General features: G+C 39.8%; 1 protein-coding gene across 11 annotated transcripts in view; it reads right to left on the reverse strand.

The window, feature by feature from the left end:
• LOC138761841 (PMS1 protein homolog 1-like) overlaps nt 1-21736 on the reverse strand; it is a 105617-nt gene that overhangs the window by 48322 nt on the left and 35559 nt on the right. For 10 of the 11 annotated variants that reach the window (XM_069934684.1, XM_069934683.1, XM_069934688.1 and 7 more), the window contains 4 exons: nt 19897-20053; nt 14984-15166; nt 10025-10127; nt 8172-8335 (listed from right to left, as the gene is read on the reverse strand). In XM_069934684.1, the coding sequence (XP_069790785.1) occupies nt 8172-8335; nt 10025-10127; nt 14984-15166; nt 19897-20028 (582 nt within the window). In that variant the 5' untranslated portion in view covers nt 20029-20053. Of the gene's footprint in view, nt 1-8171; nt 8336-8495; nt 9694-10024; nt 10128-14983; nt 15167-19896; nt 20054-21736 lie in introns of those variants that run through there. The other variant, XM_069934692.1, reaches the window with a different exon arrangement.

Below are 21736 nucleotides of genomic sequence, written 5' to 3' on the forward strand. Positions count from 1 at the left end.
CCTTTCTCTTCATGTGGTTATCTAATTTTCCCTTAAATACATTAGTTTATGCAAGCAATTACCACATTCTTTGGATAAAGACCAACCAATTTCTTGCGGAAAAGCAAAATTCACTGGTGAACATATTTGACATGCTTTAAAAACAATGATGGAGAAACTCAGCAAGTCACACAGTACATACAATTTATGTAGCAAAGATAAAGATACATAATCAACATTTCGGGCCTGAGCCCTACATCAAGGCATGAGCAAAATGTAGGCAGTTGCTGGAGTTTCACTTGTGTTTCACTCCATATCTGACAAGCTGTTAACTTACTGGACTTCCAAGGTGTTTTAATCTTAGAGATTTGGGACCCTCTGCAGGCATGCTAAGAAACAGGTTTCATTTTGTTATTCAATGATGACAATATTCAAAAAATGGAACCACATAATCTAGAAAGAGGTTGGATAGACTGGGTCTTTATCCCCCTAGAAAGCTGGAGATTGAGGGATGAGCTTATAGAGGTTTATTAAATCATGAGGGTCATGGATAAAATGAATGCGCACAGTCAATTTACCAGGGTAGACAATTCAAGAACTAAAGGGCATAGGTTCAAGGTGAGAATTTCAAGAGGGTCCTGAGGGGCAGTTCCCCCCCCCCCCCCCCCCCCCCCCCAACAGAGAGTCTGCATTTGGTACGAGCTACCAAAGAGAACTTCAGATGTGGGTACGACATTCAAAAGGCAGTTAGATATACGGACAGAAAAGGGACAGAACATATAGACCAAATGCAGGCAAATGGGTCCAGCCCAGAACAACATGGTTGGCATGGACACGTTGGACCAAAGGACACGTTCCATGCTGTATGACTATGACACTCAATAGCAAGAGAAAGTGCTCATCATACTCAGCATATCATGCAGAATCTGTGGAGAGAGAAACAGACTCAAAGCTTCTGATCAATAAGCTTTTACCAATTCCTTTCCTGGGTGCTTTTAGAAAATTGATTTTTAATTTTGGATTTCTATCATTCTATCAATGTTTTCCATTTATCCTACACAAATAGTTTTGCATAATTGAAAATCAACCATAACCACAAAAATTCTCTTTTGCTCCACTGTATAGGCCAGAAATGTGATTTCTTAATTTATAAATTGTAAAATATTTGTTCTTGAAATTTCCATCGTTTGTGTAAAAGTTTTCCTTCAAAATAGAGATTGCACTGCAGTGTTGCTGCCACCTACAGTATTTCAGTAAAAGTTCACTTAAAATGGACTTGGTAGGAGGGAGGAGTAGCTATATTAATCAATAAAAATGTACCAATCAAAATAGAAGAGGAAATAATAGATCCAGCAGGGAGGTATGTAATGATAAAATGTCAGATATATTCAGAATTTTGGAATTTACTCAATGTATGCGCACCTAATGAAGAAGATCAAAAATTTATGCAAGGTATCTTTTTGAAGATCGCAGATACCCAAGGGAATATACTAATAGGAGGGGATTTTAACCTTAATTTGGACTCAAACATGGATAAAACTGGAAAAAAGACTAACAGAAAGAACAAAGTAACCAAATTTATAATTAAAATTGATGCAGGAAATGGAACTTTTGGATATATGGAGGAAACAACACCCAAAGGAAAAGGAATATTCATATTATTCGGGTAGACATAAAACATACTCAAGGATAGACCTATTCCTGTTATTAGCCCACATTCAAGAGTTAAGAAAACAGAATATAAAGCTAGATTGTTATCAGATCACTCACCCCTGTTATTGGCAATAGAGCTAGAGGACATCCCACCAAGAATGTATAGATGGAGATTAAACTCCATGCTACTTAAAAGACAGGACTTTAGAGAATTCATTGAGCGACAAATTAAAATGTACTTTGAAATAAATATGGAATCAGTGAAAAATAAATTTATACTATGGGACACGATGAAAGCATTCATCAGAGGACAGATAATAAGTTATGTAACTAAGATGAAGAAGGACTACAATCGAGAAATAGAACAGTTGGAAAGGGAAATAAATACAGAAAAAGAATTAGTAATAAAGGAAGATACAACTAAAAAGAGAATTGACAGACAAGAAAATATGAAACACTACAAACATACAAGGTGGAGAAGAACATAATGAAGACAAAACAGAAATATTATGAGCTAGGAGGAAAAAAAAACGCACAAAATACTAGCGTGGCAGTTTAAGACAGAACAAACTAAAAGAACGGTATTGGCATCAAGGAAAAAGGACAAACAAATTACAGAAAACCCAACTGAGAACAACGAAAACTTCAGGGAATTCTATGAATAAACTATATCAAACTGAAAACGAAGGGAAAGAAGACAAAATAGATGAATTTCTAACTAAAATTGAACTACCAAAATTACAAAGAAGAGCAAAATAAATTAATAAAACCATTTGAAATAGAAGAAATACAGGAGATATTAAAAAACTACCGAACAATAAAACACTGGGAGAGGATGGACTTCCAATAGAATTCTATAAAACATTTAAAGACTTATTAATTCCTCCTCTCCTGGAAGTAATGAACCAGACTGAAAAAACATAAAACATTCCAGATTCATGCAAAACAGCAATAATTACAGTAATTACAGTAACACCAGCATCGTATAGACCAATATCTCTACTTAACACAGATTATAAGATAATAGCAAAACTATTAGCAAACAGATCGGCCGACTGTGTACCAAAAATAGTAAAACTAGACCAAACTGGATTTATTAAAAAAAGACAAACAACGGACAATATCTGTAAATTCATTTACTTAATCCATGCAGTACAAGGAAACAAAACTCCAATAGTAGCGGTTGCTTTAGACACAGAGAAAGCTTTTGACAGAGTAGAATGAAATTATTTATTCAAAGTAATACAAAAATTCAACCTACCAGAGAAATATATTAATTGGATTAAAGCATTATATAAGGGACCATTGGCGCAAGTGACAGTAAATGGATTTAAATATCTATATATTTATATATCTATATATATCAAACCAATTTAAATTAAGCAGATCAACAAGGCAGGGATGTCCACCATCTCCCTCACTGTTCTCATTAACTATAGAACCACTAGCAGAACTGATAAGAACAGTACATATACATCTTGATGAAACAGCTTTTCTCCAGATCATGGTACACACTTATTCATACACAATACAGGTGCTCCCCTACTTACAAAAGTCCGATTTACAATTTTTCGAAGTTACGATTGATCAAATCTGTAATTTCAATTTCAGATCTGTTCCTGTGCTTGTGATATCCGGTACACTACTCTCGTGATGCTGACTGAAGGCAGCATCGCGCGAGAGTATTGTACAGCATACTCTCTTGCAATGCTGGCTCAACAATGCAACACAGTCTCGAAAGTAATGGTCTTTTTCAGTGTGGAATTAAGGTATTCAAAATGTAATAAAAAAATTGGTAGGTGCGGTATTCTTTCTCAACTTATGATTTTTTTCTATTTAACACCATTGCAAGTTGAGGAGCACCTCTATAAAATAATAACATATATACGCAAAGATATAATTTATAATAAATATTTTGGTATGATTTACTCAGTTACAGGTTGCTGTTCATCAATTTCACAGCCTGTGGGAAGAAGCCATTTCCCAGCCTGGCAGTCCTGATTTTGATGCCCCTGTACTTCCTTCTTGTTGGTGAGGGTAAAAAAGTGTGCTGGATGGAAAGGATCTTCAATTCTTTGAGGCCTATTTAAGCAATATTCCTGGTGAACGTTGTCACTAGAGGAAAGGGAAACCCTAGTGATTTTCTCAGCCCTTCTAAATCCATCATACAAATCCACAACTTCCTATCTGATGTAGGCCTTGCACAGAATCTAATCATGTATACAGCCACAGGTCCTGACTCGCCCCCCCAATATCATTCCCTAGTGCTGGGCAGCGCACTCTAATGGGTTCTCCACTACAATCCCAGACATTGTAGATGGAGCATTCACAGCTCTGAGAATTCCTGTTTCTAGACCGGTTATTCTTCTGCGCAAGGTGCTTTTCAGAAATAAATATAAATTTATTGCACAGATAATTACCCCCTGTAACATTTGTTTTTAAAATACACTTATCTAAACCAGGAAGGTGGATTCAAGATAAATATCTAAGCTTTTCTTACATTGCTTTGCTGGCAACAAAAATAATACCGGCATTTTAACAATCTCTTGGCAGCAGAGCTCCTTAAAAACTAATTGTCAAAACTAAATTAACTGCTTCATGAAATGATTTGTATGGAATGTCAACAAACTAAAGATAGTGATTTATGAATAAAATTGAGCAAACTTAAGGAAAGCCTCTTTAAGTATCTGCTGATCAAATTCTTGCTCTAAAGAGTGTAAACCAGGGGTGTCAAACTCAAATTCACGGAGGGCCAAAATTAAAAACTTGGACTAAGTCGAGGGCCGAACTAAATATTTATTGAAAATTTTCAATAACATCTGCATGTTATCTCTTCTTTCAACATATGTAATATTAAACATTTTCTTATTAAAATAAATGTTTAATAATAGTTTTGGATAAACTCTTTCATTGTCATTGGCCCATTTCCTTTAGCGTTCTGAAACCGTGCACATGACGAGTCAATGAGGGATGATTAAAGCAGTGGTCTTCAAACTTTTTCTTTCCACCCAGACCACCTTAAGCAATCCCTTACTAATCACAGAGCAATGGCACAGGGACGCGAGTGGAAAGAAAAAGGTTGAGAACTGTTGTATTGTGGTAACTCCACATCTGATTAGGTTAATTGTTAGGCAAGTGGTCAGAGAAGGACCCCACCCCCCAAGAAAGGCTTAAATCACAGGAACAAAATAAGCTTCCGTCTCATTGCTCCCAATCTTACACACAGTCCTGATGTGGAATGTGGGGTCGCAGCTCCACGTTCATCCGAGTTCAGGTGCTGTCTGTGTGGAGCTTGTACGCTCTCCCCTTGTCTTGGACCAACAGGTCGGTCGCCTGACGAAGGCACCCGAACCCCCGTTGAAACGCCGGCGTCCGGGGCGGTGGAGGAATTGGCTGAGAAGAGCGCGTTGCTCCCACCCCCCTCCCATGGTTGGAGAGGGATTAAACTGTGATCTCACGGCGCCGGGCTCGTCTCCAACAAAAGGAGCGGGAGGCAGGGTCCGCTGCACACGGAGTGAGGCATCGCCAACGAGACGTTCGGTCCGGCGCCGCCGCTGAAGCGCAGACCCAGCGAGGATGGTCCCCAACTCCAGCCGCGTCTGTGTGTCCGGGAGCCGGGCGGGCTGAGTGCGGCGCTCCAATCCCCGGGATTCGGGACTCGGAGATCCCTCCACACCTCCGGCGTCTTCATTTTCACCTTCAGTGTGCATGCGCTATACTGGCGTGGCGGCCAGCGGGCCAACTCTAATATATATTTAATATGATCTTGCAGGCCAATAATTACATTTGGCTCGCGGGCCAGAGTTTGACATGTGTGGTGTAAACCATTCTTTCTTGACCACATTATATTTAATTGCATTGTGATTCCAGGAAGGGTTTTCATCCCTACTGAAATGTTTGGTATAGAGCAGTTTGCGCGATGCATTTACAGTGTCAATGATTGGGACCAGGATTCGAATCCTGTGCTGTCTGTAAAGAGTGATGTTCTTCCCGTGCTGCACGAATTTTCCCCAGGGGCTCTGGTTTCCTCACACCATTCAAAATATAGTGGGGGTTGTAGGTTAATTGTGTGGCACGGACATGTGGGTCAAAATGGCTTGTTACCTTGCTCTATGTCTAAACAAAATTAAAAAGAAAAAAAGCACCTTTACAGATGTCAAAACATTAGCAATGTTTCCATCATACTCAGATCACACTCTTCCACATCCAACATCTTTTTGAAAGCAAGCAGCAAAAGGCAACAGATTTGTTCACAACTTGCATAGTGATTGGGTTTCATGAGCATTCGACTTATTCTGGCCAGGAAAACCAGAAACCTCAATGGTCACAACTCAAGAAATTGCACCAACAAATTTGTACAATTCTCTAAATCAAAGCACTAAAAGCAGCTGTTCAACCCAGTGAAACAACGTACTTGCCAAAATTAAATTTCACAAAGAATGGAAAGACATGACATTTAATTTGGATAAATTCATCTGTGATACAGTTTGACTGAAAGCGTGGAGACTTCACATAAGTTGGACATATGACCGTAATTGGGACTGGAGGATTGGTCATAACTCAAATTGGTCACAAGTCCAAACCAGGTCCTGAGACAATTTTTCAAAAATGTTTTCAACAAATGAACCTTTAAATGATGATTCTCAACACGTATTTCAGAACCTTTAATAAAGATATACAACATATGAACTTCAAGTAATTAATAAAGAATCTCAACATATACAGTACTTTTAATACTGTAGTAATTCTGTACTGTACAATACCTATGGTTTTAATAAAGATTGTCAACATTTCAACTTTAATCAGAAGTCTCTTCATCTGAATTTGATCCTATCACTGCACTTGTACTGCTACTTGGCTGTGGCTCCTCACCACCTTTCATGGGTCAATGGGCAGGGGTTTGAAGAAGGATATTTAAAAGAACATGCTTAATTTCGTTTGCACTATATTTTTTTCCCCCCCAATCATAAATTTGATAATAAGAACTTAAAGTGCCCTCAATTTGGTGATCAATCTTGGCAAATCTTTCAACATTCTGGTGAAGATCTTCTGTGGTTCTTCATTCTCTCTCTTTCCTCTTTTCCACCTCTGCAATGGATTTTTCTTCTAATTCGAAGTTGTCCTCATTGGTCAATTTCTTTGATTCAAAATCCAATAACTCTTCCACATCTTCAATGTCAACTACCAATATTCTCTCCAATCTTGTCAAACACATCCTCCTCATTCAAGATTTTTACCTGCAAAGTTATGGTTTTCCTCGGTCTCTTAGCAGCTCTATCAAAAAGGGATAAGTTTTTCCTCATTTGCCATTTTTTTTGTGCATCTACTGAATGGCAATGGTGCACATGGCCCTATATAGTACATGCATATGCGTAGAGGTTTTTTAAAAAAAAAAATTGGTTGTGTGTGCGGATGGACGTAACTCACGTAGGTCAGAAGTCTAGGACTACCGGTATCTAATTGGACGTTAAAACAAAAATGCAAACAACATTACTTGAATATTTTTTAGTAAGAACCCATGACCTGAGGATGTGCCCATAAAAAACAGAAAAAGGGCACAGTCAAACAATAAACTGTGCCTCAACATCTACGAACCTCCACTCACCAGCAAGTACCCCAAACGACAAAAAATCATTTTGGATTGCCAAACTCTCTCCAAACCATCTTCATGGCAAACCAGCCAAGAACAAAACAAACAGAAACTCTGTGGCCTCTGCAAACATCATATTGCATTGCTCAACATTTAAACACAACTACAAAAGCTCTTAAATGTTGCTCTTTAAATCTGGCTCTTTGAATATCTGGTGAATTATTACAGTACATACTTTGTAGCATAATCGTAAGGACAAGAGATGAACAGACCTTTTCCAATTCATGCAGGATAACATAGATAGACAGCTTCTATAATCACAGCCAATATGATTGCAATATTTAAACCAAAAAATTCTGGTCCACATGCCAGCAAAGGAGTCATTATCAATATCCTTATTCCTTAATTCCGCTCATTTTACAAACAATATAAACAAATGACAATGGAAAGAATTAGCACAAACGAGGAAAAGGCAAAAATCCATCTGGTTTTCGCAGTAACAACAAAGCTTGGGTCCAACTCAATTTATCAGAGGTGGCTAACAAGAGGAGTATATTACAAATGAACAAGAGCAGACAACAAAACTAGCCCCAAAGCTGTGAACAAGTTACAATTTAGACCAAGAGTCCGCAAGTTAACACAAATGGAAGACTCGTGACGTTGTGGCCATGCCAGAATCTGAAAGGACCCATTAAAAAAAATATGCACCAACTTAAATTATTATGTACAGAGACTATGCTTTAACCTCGAAATATTTGAGCAAATATCTTCCAAAATGTGCAGCATATCAAGTTCAAAGAAAATTGGGAGAAACAAAAGAAAAAAAATTAAATTTTGAATTTCACAAATTTCCACCATAGAACCAAATATTTTACTAATTAAAATCACTGAATACCATGATCAAGTTGAGATGCTCCAATAAATTTAAATGTATAAATTTTTTTCTTACCTTATTGTGTGTGAAAATAAATCTAATATCTGGTTTTATTATGCCATATGCCATTAGGAGGTCATGAACTTTTTTCAGCTCATCTTTGCATTTTTTGACAGTTGAGTAAAACTGCTTTCTCACGGGAATATTCTTAAAAAGTTTAAGCGCAGTCACAGTTGTTCCTATGGAAGGGACAGTAAATTGAAATTAACAAGAAACAATAGTGGGGAGAGGGCAAATATTTCAAATGACTTGACCCTTAAACCTGTCCAATTCTGAGGAGAGCAAGTATATTTATTAATGAGGATAATGTGACTTATGAATCAATAAGAAACTGATTACCTTTATTCTGAGGGAAGTTACATGGGAACTAATAGAAATCCTCTGCATTATCTGCACCCTTGCTTAAAAAAACAAGAAAATCATGATATGAGACGGCAGTGGTGAACAAAACATTGATAGGCCACAATATTGGATAAATTTAATACTCATTTAAAATATGTAAGCTGAGGACAGAGAACAGATATTTGTAAAATACAAGTCATATTTGACATCTAAGAGTTCTTTGAAAAAAGATTAGTGCACGGAAGCAGAAGAAATTGTGAAATGGAATCTGTGAAAGGAAATGGATTATTAAAACAGAGTTAATTCCAAACATACCCAAAGCATAATTTATACCATCTTTGGGAGTTCACCTTTAGGAATTGAAAGAAGATGCTGTGGAAAAATATTCTGAGTTACTTAACTTTAGCTATAGAGAAAATCAAACAATTTAAGGCTATGTTTAAATGATTGTCAAATCTTCTCTGCAAAATCCAAAATGTATTCTGGCTAAGAAACCATGCAATTTATGAACTTTCAATGTTTATCTTCTGTAGAAATACCATAGGAATGATGACATTAAAAAAAATTCTTGAACTATTGGATCTCCAATGGACTAAGAACAAATTGAATAATCCTCGGTTGATGTGTGATCCTACAGAAACTTGAATGGCCATCCGGACCTTCTGGATTTTGTGATGCTCCATCTAGTGATAGAAGTGGGAAGTGACAACATAGCTGTCATAAAATGACGATTTTTCAAATGACTCACACAAAAACCGAAAAAGGCAACAAAACAAAATTGAAATGTTCAAAATCCATTTCAAAATTGGCCATAGAGAACACTTTCAAGTTTAGGAGTAACTAGCCTATTAATTCCTTTTATCATTTTCCCACAATTGCTGTGCCACTTTTCAATACCCAACATGTTTACATTAGTGTTGAATCAGAACTAGCAAAACAGATCAGAAGGTCATTATGCCCCTGAGCTATGATCACACTATTTAGGCTTGTAAGCAGAGGGAGAGTGCTGCATTGTCAGACAGGACTGGACTCTCTAGAAGGTAAAAAGGATGAAAAATAAGATTGAGGGAGATCTTCCCAGGTCCTGGACATTGATTTTATTTGAATAATCAATCATTGCAGCAGATTAACTGGACATCTTCATTTTCTGGTACCTTAGAATGCAAATTTATCAAATTTTTCCATTGTAATGTGCATAATTTAAAGGATCTTAGAATACTCCAAGATTGTCATAGTTCTTAGAAAATGCAAACTATTTCTAAAATATCCTGAATGTCAATATAATTGATAATTATGAAATCCAATCATAAATCGATACACTCCAATTAAAACTTTGATTTCTCTTGTTCAAATTTTTAAAAAATTAGACATTTAGTTTGGGATATCTCTATTACTAATTAATTAATTCCCTGCTCACTTTAATTTTTAATCACAAAGTTTGAAGATCCATTGTTGTAATCTCAACCCTTGAATACCTGGCATGAACAGACACACACGTGCTCACAACCTCAATGTAAATAGAATACCTTGTCCCATGTGAGAAGGCTTCTGTGAAATGATATGCCCAGCACCGTCCAGTGTATACTGTAAACTCACTTCATCAGCACTGGTCTTGGTGGTGACAATAACCTGTGGAAAAGTGGATCCAAATAGCATTTGATGCAACAAAACCTCTACCAGAAGACAGTCATGATTCAATGCTCCATTAAAAAACCATTTCGATCATGCGCTGAAATCCTGCTCCAAGAAAGGATTGACAGCTGATTTAAATCAGCCAGCAATCTCATCCTAATCACTAAAGTGATTAAACGCACCTGCTGTGCGCTTAATCAATTGGTCTCAGTCAAGCAATTAACCTACACTTATTGTCCAAACCCACTGAAGAATAATTTAGTCCAAATAAAATGCAGGAGTAACGTCAAACATCACCAGCATGAGCTGGCTGTTGACAGCATGAGCAAACATGTGGTCCACAAAATCATGGGTTCCTCTGGGAATGTGCTCCATCTGGGGTTTGCATCTTTATAGGCTGAAAACTAGAAGTGGGAATGGACAGAAATATCTAAACATTTTTAATCTCTTACCTTCTTTGGCTGATCTGCTTGTTTAAAATGGCAGCACTACCAGGTCTGCAGTAATGGTTGCACTGACGCTAGCATGGATCCACTAGTGCTGCTCCGAAGGGTTCAACTGCCTGGTTCTAATGCTAGCGGCTCCATACAGGCTTCAAATGGGTTAGCTGCCAGCATTAGGACCCTGCAACCATGGGTCTGTCCCTAAGATAGTGGTGTCTGCACTTGGCAGCAGCCACAAGAGGTTGCAGACTCCAAGGTGCTGTGGACTGGTGCAGAGCACCAGAAATGGAGATAGCACCCTCCCCATTGAGGAGAAGCAGAGACGAGTTCTTACCGGTAGCCTGTGGATCTTCACTTACACCTCACAGGACGGTGATCATGCCAGTGGATCAGTGAGGATCTCTCTTAGTGGCTGAGGGACTCACGGTGACCGCAGGCTAATGGAGACTGGACCATGGGAACCAAGCATCGGAGCTGGGTTTCGAGAGTGCCGAGGACAAGAAGAGCTCCCGAAGGGCCTAGGCCACTGAAGGCTTCCTGATCTTATTGGAGATTTGGATCTGAGATCAGGTTGCCAAAAATTCAAATGGAAGTCTATGCTCCTGCAGAAGCAACAGGAGCAATGGAGGCAAATCCACAGATACTCAGTGACTCTGAAGGGACTCTATTGCTTCTCTTTCTCCTGTTAGGGATGCCAGGTTTATGGCAGAAAAAAGTTAAATTATATCATGTATGTTACTTTTTGATGTATTATTACGTGACAATAAAAAGAATCTTGAACCTGAATCCTTCATTATTTCCAAATACTGCAGAATTTAAAAAAAATACTGCTGTAAACTGCTACGAGCTCTCATATGACATTAATTGTTGCCAGATTTCCTTGATTATTCCATAAATCTTCAACCATCTGAAATTACATGTAGAAGCTTGCACATGCTGATCAGGAACTATATTTACAGTGTCAGCAGTCCTTCAGTTGATAAGATTCTTGCCTGAGTCAGATCCCATTCATAATCCAGTAGAGAACCAAGGCAGGGTGCAACATATTAAACCAAGGACCATTCTGCCCTCTTGTGATCGTAAAAGATCCTATGACTCTTAGGAAAAGCAGATAGTTTATTCTTGGTCCCCTGAACAATACTGATCTCTACACTATCACCCTTATAGATCATCTAATTACTAGAATCCTATTTGCAGAAGCTCACTGCACACAAGTTGACTGTCACATTTTACATAGGCAACAGCACTGAGAACTGCATTCTTGATTGCAAAGCATTTGGTCATCTAAGACTCTTCACCATCTAAGACCTCTCCCTTCCATCGCTCAAGTAAGAAAAGCCCTAGTAATGGTGAATATTTATCTTTCCATCTTTTGCATTATCTCCTTTTAATTTAATGCTCCAATTGTTATTTTTGGAGTGGCTGCACCATGAAAGGATTTCAGTGCATCTGTACATTTTGCAATGCCATTACAGAAGTTGAGTGAATGATCATAACTCCAGGAGACCAGTACCACCGCCCAAACTCCACCAATGCTTGGAGATCTTGGGGGGTGGGGTGGGAGGTGGGGGGAGGAGAAGAGAGATAGCTGTTTAATTTTTAAATTTAGTTTTAATTGAGAGATGCAGCACGGTAACAGGCCCGACCAGCCCACAAGCTCATGTCAGCAAATATATCCTTTTTTTCTTTCTTCTTCTTTGGCTTGGCTTCGCGGACAAAGATTTATGGAGGGGTAATGTCCAAGTCAGCTGCAGGCTCGTTTGTGGCTGACAAGTCCAATGAGGGACAGGCAGACACAGTTGCAGCGGTTGCAAGAGAAAATTGGTGGGTTGGGGTTGGGTGTTGGGTTTTTCCTCCTTTGTCTTTTGTCAGTGAGGTGGGCTCTGCGGTCTTCTTCAAAGGAGGTTGCTGCCCGCCGAACTGTGAGGCGCCAAGATGCACGGTTTGAGGCGATATCAGCCCACTGGTGGTGGTCAATGTGGCATGCACCAAGAGATTTCTTTAGGCAGTCCTTGTACCTCTTCTTTGGTGCACCTCTGTCTCGGTGGCCAGTGGAGAGCTCGCCATATAACACGATCTTGGGAAGGTGATGGTCCTCCATTCTGGAGATGTGACCTACCCAGCGCAGTTGGATCTTCAGCAGCATGGATTCAATGCTGTCGGCCTCTGCCATCTCGAGTACTTCGATGTTGGTGATGAAGTCGCTCCAATGAATGTTGTGGATGAAGCGGAGACAACGCTGGTGGAAGCGTTCTAGGAGCCGTAGGTGATGCCGGTAGAGGACCCATGGTTCGGAGCCGAACAGGAGTGTGGGTATGACAACGGCTCTGTATACGCTAATCTTTGTGAGGTTTTTCAGTTGGTTGTTTTTCCAGACTCTTTTGTTTAGTCTTCCAAAGGCGCTATTTGCCTTGGCAAGCCTGTTGTCTATCTCGTTGATGATCCTTGCATCCGATGAAATCGTGCAGTCGAGATAGGTAAACTGGTTGACCGTTTTGAGTTTTGTGTGCCCGATGGAGATGTGGGGGGACTGGTAGTCATGGTGGAGAGTTGGCTGATGGAGGACCTCAGTTTTCTTCAGGCTGACTTCCAGGCCAAACATTTTGGCAGTTTCCGCAAAACAGAACGTCAAGCGCTGAAAAGCTGGCTCTGAATGGGCAACTAAAGTGGCATCGTCTGCAAGGAGTAGTTCACGGACGAGTTGCTCTTGTGTCTTGGAGTGAGCTTGCAGGCGCCTCAGATTGAAGAGACTGCCATCCGTGCGGTACCGGATGTAAACAGCGTCTTCATTGTTGAGGTCTTTCATGGCTTGTTTCAGTATCATGCTGAAGAAGATTGAAAAAAGGGTTGGTGCGAGAACGCAGCCTTGCTTCACGCCCTCAGTTATAGCCACGTAACCAATTAAACTACTAACCCCATACATCTTTGGAATGTAGGAAAAACCCAGAGCATCTGGAGGAAACCCATGCAGACAGAGGGAGAATGCACAAACTCCTTTTCGATAGTGCCAGATTCTAACCTGGGTTGTTGGTGCTGTAAGGTCAGAGAAGCCGATCCTACAGGATGGTGACCATGGCAGTGGACCAATGAGGGGCTCAGCAGCTGAGAGACCTACACAGGCTGCAGGCGACCCACACGGGCTGCGGGCTGCTGGAGTTTCGCCTATGGGAACCAGGTACTGGAGCCAAGATTCAAGAGAGCGCTGAAGGCAAGAAGGGCTCCCAATGGGCCTCAGATGGTGAAGTCTTCCTGATCAAGTTGATGGTTTGGATCTGGAGCTCGGGTTTCTGAGAATTGAACAGGGATCTGTGCAGCTGCAGAAGCTGTGGGAGTGCTCGAGGCGAATCCATGGACACTCAGTGATTCGGAAGGGATTCTCTTTTACTTCTCTTTCTATCCTACAGTAAGGGATACCAGGCGACACTAATAGCAATTCTTTGTCTACCTTATGGCAGGCAAAAAATAATTCATGTAATATTGCATATTCTGTATTCTTTTATTGTTCATTTATTTTTGTTTTTTCTTTTACTTTTACTTCATGTTATGGGGTGGGAGGAAAAAGGGGAAAAAATGTCACTATATATTTTAATGATGAATGTATATATTTTTATTGTAGTAGTTTACATTGAAATATTAAATAAACAAACAAAAAATTGCATATTCTGTACTATTATATGACAATAAAGATAACTTGAATCTTAATTGGGTTGCTCTAATCTCTATGGTAACCGTGCCGCTGTTTAACCAGGATTTCCTTGGACATGTTAATGGGGTGAGGGCTTTTACTTGTGATCATCCTCAAACACGTGCTGTGTTCCATTGCTGTGGTGAACATTCCGGATCATGATCAGCATCCTGATTCACGAATTACCTTTCCAATTAGAGGTCAATAAAACTATAAGAGTCTCATTTAGGATAAGGGGAAAGAGGTTTAAAGAACATCTGATGAGAATGGCAAGTACCTGGAGTTCACTACCAAAGTGTGGTGGAAGTAGATCAGCAGTTAAGGTATGTCTAGATGAACACTTGAATCAACTCAGCATTGAAGGCTACAAGACGTGCTGGGAAATGGTCAGCCAAATAGCCTGTTTCCCTGCAGTATAACTCTGACTCCGTGGCTCCATGCTCAAATTGGCGGATTCTTAACATTTCCAGAGCAAAGATCAACTGCTTTGTTTCTCTAATGTGATCAAAATGGGCATGAGGAATGGTTATGCTGCAATGTGCCTGTGTATGTTCTTTCATATTACTCAACTCCTTACAGTTAACCTGTGAATCTTCACTTACACCTTACAGAAATCCAGGTGTTTTCTTCACATTTTATTTCTATTGACCTAATAATACTCAATAACTGTCCGAGCAATGTGAATGTGGTGGCTTAAAAATGTTTGGTAAATATTCATCTTTTACCTCAGACACAGCACAGATAGAGGACAAAGCTTCACCACGAAATCCATACGTTCCCAGAGCTTCCAGGTCTTCGTGATGAGTAATTTTGGATGTGTAATTTTTCAGTCCCATGACAGGGGCATCAACAGTTTTGATTCCATCACCATTATCTCTCACTTCAATCTTGTCAAAACCATTGTTTTCCTATTTCAGACACAAAGAGCCTTTGTTAGAAAGTATCCAATGAGCAAACATTTCATTAGATCAAAAGTGGAGGTGCTTGTAATGTTGACAAGATGCACTGTGATTCAGAATGTTGCAGGATAGATTGGACACAAAATCCCTTGTCATAAATCCACAGCTTCAGCTCTCACATCAAGGAAGAGAACCACCTGCCAGAGGGCCTCACATTCACCACACTGGGAACCATATCCAAGAAAGGAGACAAATCAGACTGTGGCAACAATAGCGGGGTTCCCCAAATGACCATATGGATCCCTTCCTTCCAGCGGCACAATAGACAGTGGGCATCAATTCCAGGAAAAGGTACAGAGCAGCCTCATCACTACACTTTGATCTCTCAGGTCACTGTCTCCTTCAGTCAAGATGGACTGTGAGGCATCTTTTCAGCTACCTTCAGAAATTTGTCTCTATCCTATCTCTGCTATACGACAGCACCCAAGCTATGATCTTAACCAATGGCCCACCACAGACCCAATTTCAGACCAGAAAGGGGACCAGGCAAGGTTACACATTCATCCCAAAATATTTACTGACCTCTCTTGCTGCAGTACTGCATCTCACCTCCACAGGGTTCCACTGGCGTAGAGCTAAACCACAAGGTTAATAGGAAGCTGCTTAATTTATACTGCCACTACTCTTGAAACAAAAGCCACTCCAAATTCACTGAGAGCTGCAGTACACAGCTAACTGCATACGTACAGCTCAGTGGATGAGCTCCAGACCTTCATCACATGTTCACTGAGGCACACAAGAAAATGAGCCTTACACTTAACATCTGTAAAACCAAGGTCCACCACCAACTTTCCTCTACCGTAAAACACAGCCCCTCTGCAATAAAGGTTGACAATGTGACCACTTTGAACATTTTGGTAGGCACCTTTCAATGAAGGTAGATACTGATGATCAAATTCACCATTTTCTCCATTGCCAGCAAAGCCTTGGATTACCAAAGGAATTAAATTACTCAAGTAGCTCAGACTTAACCCAATGTTCAGGCAGCCTTGTACACCTCTGTAAGTAGCATCTATAAGTTGCATGTCAAAGGCCTGGAGGTATGCCTTCTATGCTACCTCTACAAATCTTTCAAATCCACAAGCAGCGTCAGTGATTCAACATCAGCATCCTCTCCAAGGCCAATACACCCAGCATTAATGTGCAGCTAATCTAAAAGGAACCAAAACAAACACATTTTTCGAAGTTTTTTCATGGCAAGGAAGTACCAGAATCCAAGGATCTTTCAAAAAGTGTTGTATCCCAAGTTTATTATCATATGTATTGAAAATACAGTGATAGAGGCTGCTTTGTTAACAGATAGCACAGTACAAAAGTGCAGAGTTAGAGAATGATCGGTTGGTAGAGCAGAGGCAACATAATTTTACTATTTTTGAGGTATAATGGCAGAAAAAAAAGTGTCCTTGAATTTGGATGTGCATGATCTCATACTTATGAATCTTTTTCCTGATAGGAAGGAGTTGAAGCAAGTGTGGCTGGGGTGGGATGAGTATTTTAATACAGAGAAGTCCTAAAATCTGCACAGCTCAGGGATTCAGTGCTTGTACTTTCTGGATTGTCTTGCAATACTTTTAAAATTCAAATTTAAGGAGGAATAAAGAAGAGATGAACAGGTAAATGTTGATAGTTTATTCATTAGCAAATATAGCATGCTTCATTTATCAAAATGATCAATTTTAAATAAAAATAAAGTCAACAAGCATGTTGCTTGTTACCACCCTCTGTGCATCTATGGCACTTACGTGTGCACGCACACCCACAAAAGCCCACCAAATAGAAAAAGTTTGAGAGTTTTCAAAAAGTCTGGATTCTCAGGTGGCCTGGATTTCTAGTATCCAGAGTTTTGACTTCTATTGTATGTTTTCTGCTTTTCCAAGGCAGCAGCAATTATAGATGGAGTCAATGGAGAGGAGTAGGGTGTGTATGATGGACAGAGCCAGGTTCTTGCTGTCTTGGGCAGGGAAATTCCTGTACGCTCAATGATGAACCTGTGGAAATTGTTAAGGGATACTGGTGATGTGCCAAATTTCTTCAAGCTTCTATGAAGGTAGAGGCACAGATGCAATTTTTTTGGCCATTGCGTCATTATGGGTGGACCAGGACAAGTCACTAGTGACGTTTATATCTAAGAACTTAAACTGTTCACTACTTCCGCCTCAGGACTGGGGAATGAGCTCCATCGTCCTCCAGAAGTCTGTCGCAGTCACACACTTAACTGTATCGGGAGAAGGGCCAGTCAATGATGATAAGCAATGCAGCATGTGTGAGTAATAGCACACATGCACGGTTGTGTTAAGCGTCAGTATACGGGTGATGGATCTCAGATGCAGGAGGAAGAGAGTGAGAGCGTCAGGATCACCCATGTGGCAGTGAGCCAATGAGAAGGTTAGAGGAGTTTGGCTGGGTGGTGTTTGGGGAGTTGAAGAATGCAATGTTGTGAATAATTAAAGAAAGTCGACTCTATGGTGTGCTGAAAGAAGTGAGTGAGTGGATTCTTTATTTGTTTGTAAGCTGCGGTAAGTCAGTGTTGTTCCAAGAGGTGACCCCGTGAGTTCACAGTATCTTCTAATTTAAAATGGATAGTGATGAGAATTAACCCCTCACAGGAGCAGTTGGGGAGGTCACATTGAAGATTCCTCCTTTTATTTTTAAATAATGCAACAGCATGGCTCATTTTGCCTATATTATTCTGGAACATAAAAGTAATTATTTTCTTTAACCCCTTGTATACTTTTTAATCCTCTCCAATAACATGGATGAGGAGCTCATGGACATTTTGTCAGTAGAATTATAACCATCTAGGCCTACTGCCTATGATGCATCCCATTCTTCTCTTCAGCCATCGGTTCAAACTTCCAGGATTCTTCCCTGGCCCTAAGTCCTTAACTTGCAAATTTCTCTTATATTGAACGAACCTCACCTTCAATCCAAAATAATATTGGAAACGAATAATTTACTGACTACTCAACATCTGATACCACATTAGTTAATGTTATAAACTACCCCTACACCTTCAGATATTATGTCATCAACCCTACCATCTAAAGAAAAACAATCCCCTCCAAAAACAAACGATTGTTTGTTTTTGCTCATTGTCATGAGCAAGTCATGAAATTCTTACAACATCATTATGTAAAAAAAATTAAAATAATAGTGCACGAAAAGTAAGGCAGCGTCTTTGGTTTATAAAATTATTGATTATTCAGGAATCTGTATAAATACAGGTGTACCACAGTTTTCGGCAGAATCACAAACGGCAATGAGGAAGCGTAGAGGAGGGATATAGATCAGCTCGTTGAATGGTGTAACGACAACAACCTTGTGCTCAACGTCAGCAAATCTAACAAGATGATTGTCGACTTCAGGAAGAAGTCAGGGGACATGACTCAGTCCTCATTGAGGGCTCAGTATTGGAGAGGATCAAGAACTTCAAATTACTGGTCAACGTCTCCGAGGATCTGTCATGGAGTCTCCACATTGATACAATCACAAAGAAGGCTTGCCAGCAGCTATACTTTGTGAGGTATCTGAGGAAATTCAGTATGGCACTGAAAACTATTGAAAACTTCTATGGGTGTACTGTGGAGAGCATTCTGATTGGCTGTACTGACTGTGGTCTTCCAATGAGAAAGTCAAGGATCCAGTTGCATGGGGGGCGGGGGTACAGAGGCCCAGATTTTGTAGCTTCTTGATCAGCACTGAGGGAATAACGGTATTGAAGGCCAAGCTGTAGTCGATGAAGAATTGCTATTTTCAAGGTGATCCAGCGATATTACATCTGCTGTGGAGAGATTGTGATGATAGGCTAATTGCAGCAGGTCCAGAACTTTGGTTAGGTACATGTTAATTCTGGCCAAATGAATTAAAAAGAGACAATAAATATGTTTTAAAAAAATGACTGTGAAATAGTGCAGCCAGTTTTTTTTGTGGTGTCAGAGCAGTCCACAATTAGTGTAATAAGGAGGAGTTCAAGAGCGTGATAGCAGTTGGAAAAAAAAGTTCTTGAACCTAGAACTACTGGTCTTCCAGCTTTTGTATCTTCTGCCCCAAAGTAGCAGTGAGTAGAGTTGTGACCAGGATGATGGGGTCTTTTATGTCACTGGCTGCCAACATTCTCAAAGAACTTGTGGCAGTTTGTCAAACTTATGACCATCTACCTCTGCCCTTGATAATTTTAATACAGTTCTGGCCAGTCTCTCTTGTTCTATTCTACATAAATTTGAGGCCGACCACAGCTCTGGTGCCACTGATCAAAGTTGCAGCAAATGCAGTGCATCAGTGTCAAATCCTAACTGAACAGCATCTTTATCAATTCCAAATCCATTCACGCACTCATACGCTCCCTCTCGTTGCCATTTTCTCCAGCTTAATAACCTTCCAAAATATTTGTTCATACACAAATTTATTTCTGCACTATTTGTAGTACTGTCTTTGGTTTCCAAAGCATGGGCTCAAAACATACTTCTGTAAACCTCCCAATGACTCTTTTCCTCCTACAAGATGATGCTTGATCTTATAGACATCCAGCCTGTCTTCAGCTTATGTGGCTTAGCATCTATTTTTACTAATCTCACTACAAATGCTTTAGGATGTTTTGTTGTATTAAAGATCCTTTGTAAGTCGAAATTATTATTTATAACTACAAATGATGGCAAGGAAAATAACAATATGACACTTACTAATCTGACTTCAATGCTTGTTGCATTTGCATCCAAGGAATTTTCCACGAGTTCTTTCACAACATTAACAACCGAGGATATTGACTGAGAGCTTGAAAGAAGTCTAATGGTGCTGGGTGGTAACTGCTGCATGATGACTTAGTGGACGAATATATGCCTGTAACAAGGTACATCAGTTACAAGAAATTAATCTCTTGCTCTAATTACTAATGGGAACATTTTAACATGCAACAGTAACATGTAATAAAAAAGAAAAAAACAGTAAAAAGTAATAATGCCTGAAGAATGATTTATAATCCACAGTGACTCAATTGACCTTACATTAGATGGATCAAAACCAAATGGGTAAATAGGAGCAGGAAAACTACCAGGCTCCTCAAGCAGACGTTATCATTCAGTATGATCTTGGCTGTTCTTTGCCAGGCTTCAACTCTTCTACGCCAATCCTATATGGCCCTCAACATTACCTGATCTTTCAAAAAATTTGTAGATGTTCCTTAGGTTCTAGTGATCTAGCCTCCAGAATCCTCACAGTAGAAAACTCTTGACATTCAACTCCTTCTGATTACTGTTGTCATTAGCTTTAGAGTTCTAGTACAGGAACTGGCCCTTCATGCCAACCAAGGGAGCCTGCATTTGCCCCTTATCCCTCTAAATTATTCCCATCTTTGTACCCATCTAAATGACTTTTGAATTACAATCGTCCCCACTTCTACCACTTCCTCTGGCAGCTTGGTCCATACAACACTTCTGTGTGAAGGGTGACATTTCTTTTAAATGTCAAATACATGCCCTCTAGTTGTAAATTCCCCACATGAGGGGAAAAGGCAGACTGTTTATCTTATATATATGCCCCTCATTTTAAAAAACCTTTGCATGTACCTTCTCAGCCTCCTGTGCTTCAGTGAAAAAAGTCCCAGCCTCTCCTTATAATTCAAACTCCCACTTCCTTTAACATTCTTGTCAACCTTTTTTGCAACTTTCCAGCCTAATGATATTTTTCCCTGTAGCTGGGTGACAAAAATTGCAAACAATGCTCAAATGTGGTCTTACTGTCTTGTATAGTTATAACACGGCATCCCTGCTCCTATACTCAATGCCCTAATCACTTCATCACCTTCTTGACCAGTAACACAGAATCATGGGCCTGTCCCCCAAATTCTCTTTGTTCTACAACACTCTCCAGAGTTCTACCATTCACCATGCAAGTCCTGCCCTGGTGTAACCTGTCAAAGAGCAACAGCTTGCATTGGTTTGAGTTAAATTCCATCTGCAATTTCTTGGCCCACTTTCCCTTCTATCTAGATCAGTGGTTCTCAACCTTTTTCTTTCCACTCATATAGCACTTTAAGTAATTCCTATGCCATAGGTGCTCTGTGATTAGTAAGGGGTTGCTTAAGATGGTAAGCGAGTGGGAAGGAAAGGTTGAGAACCTCTGTTCTGGACCCAATTGTTACTGAAATATTTTGCTTGAAAAAAATTGTCATTGGCCCATTTCCTTTGGAGTTATGAAACTGTGCACATAACGAGTCAATTAGGTACAATTAAAAGTGGTTTTCAATCCACCCACATACCACCTTAAGCAAGTGGTAATTACAGAGAACCTACGACATAGGGAATAAAGCGGTATATGAGTGGAAAGAAAAAAGGTTGAGAATCTGTTCTACACTCATAACTGTGTGGCTAAGCACAATTCAAATGCTCATTATTGATGGGGAGGAGGGGAGTCATTGGATCTGATTATTTATCTGGCCGAAGTCTGCAAAAGTGATTAGAATATACATTCAGATGAAAAGAGTTTAGGCTTGTTGCGATGACAAGTTCAGCAGAAATACTCTCA

The sequence above is a fragment of the Narcine bancroftii genome, chromosome 4 (genome assembly GCF_036971445.1).
Source record: "Narcine bancroftii isolate sNarBan1 chromosome 4, sNarBan1.hap1, whole genome shotgun sequence".
NCBI classification, from domain to species: domain Eukaryota; kingdom Metazoa; phylum Chordata; class Chondrichthyes; order Torpediniformes; family Narcinidae; genus Narcine; species Narcine bancroftii.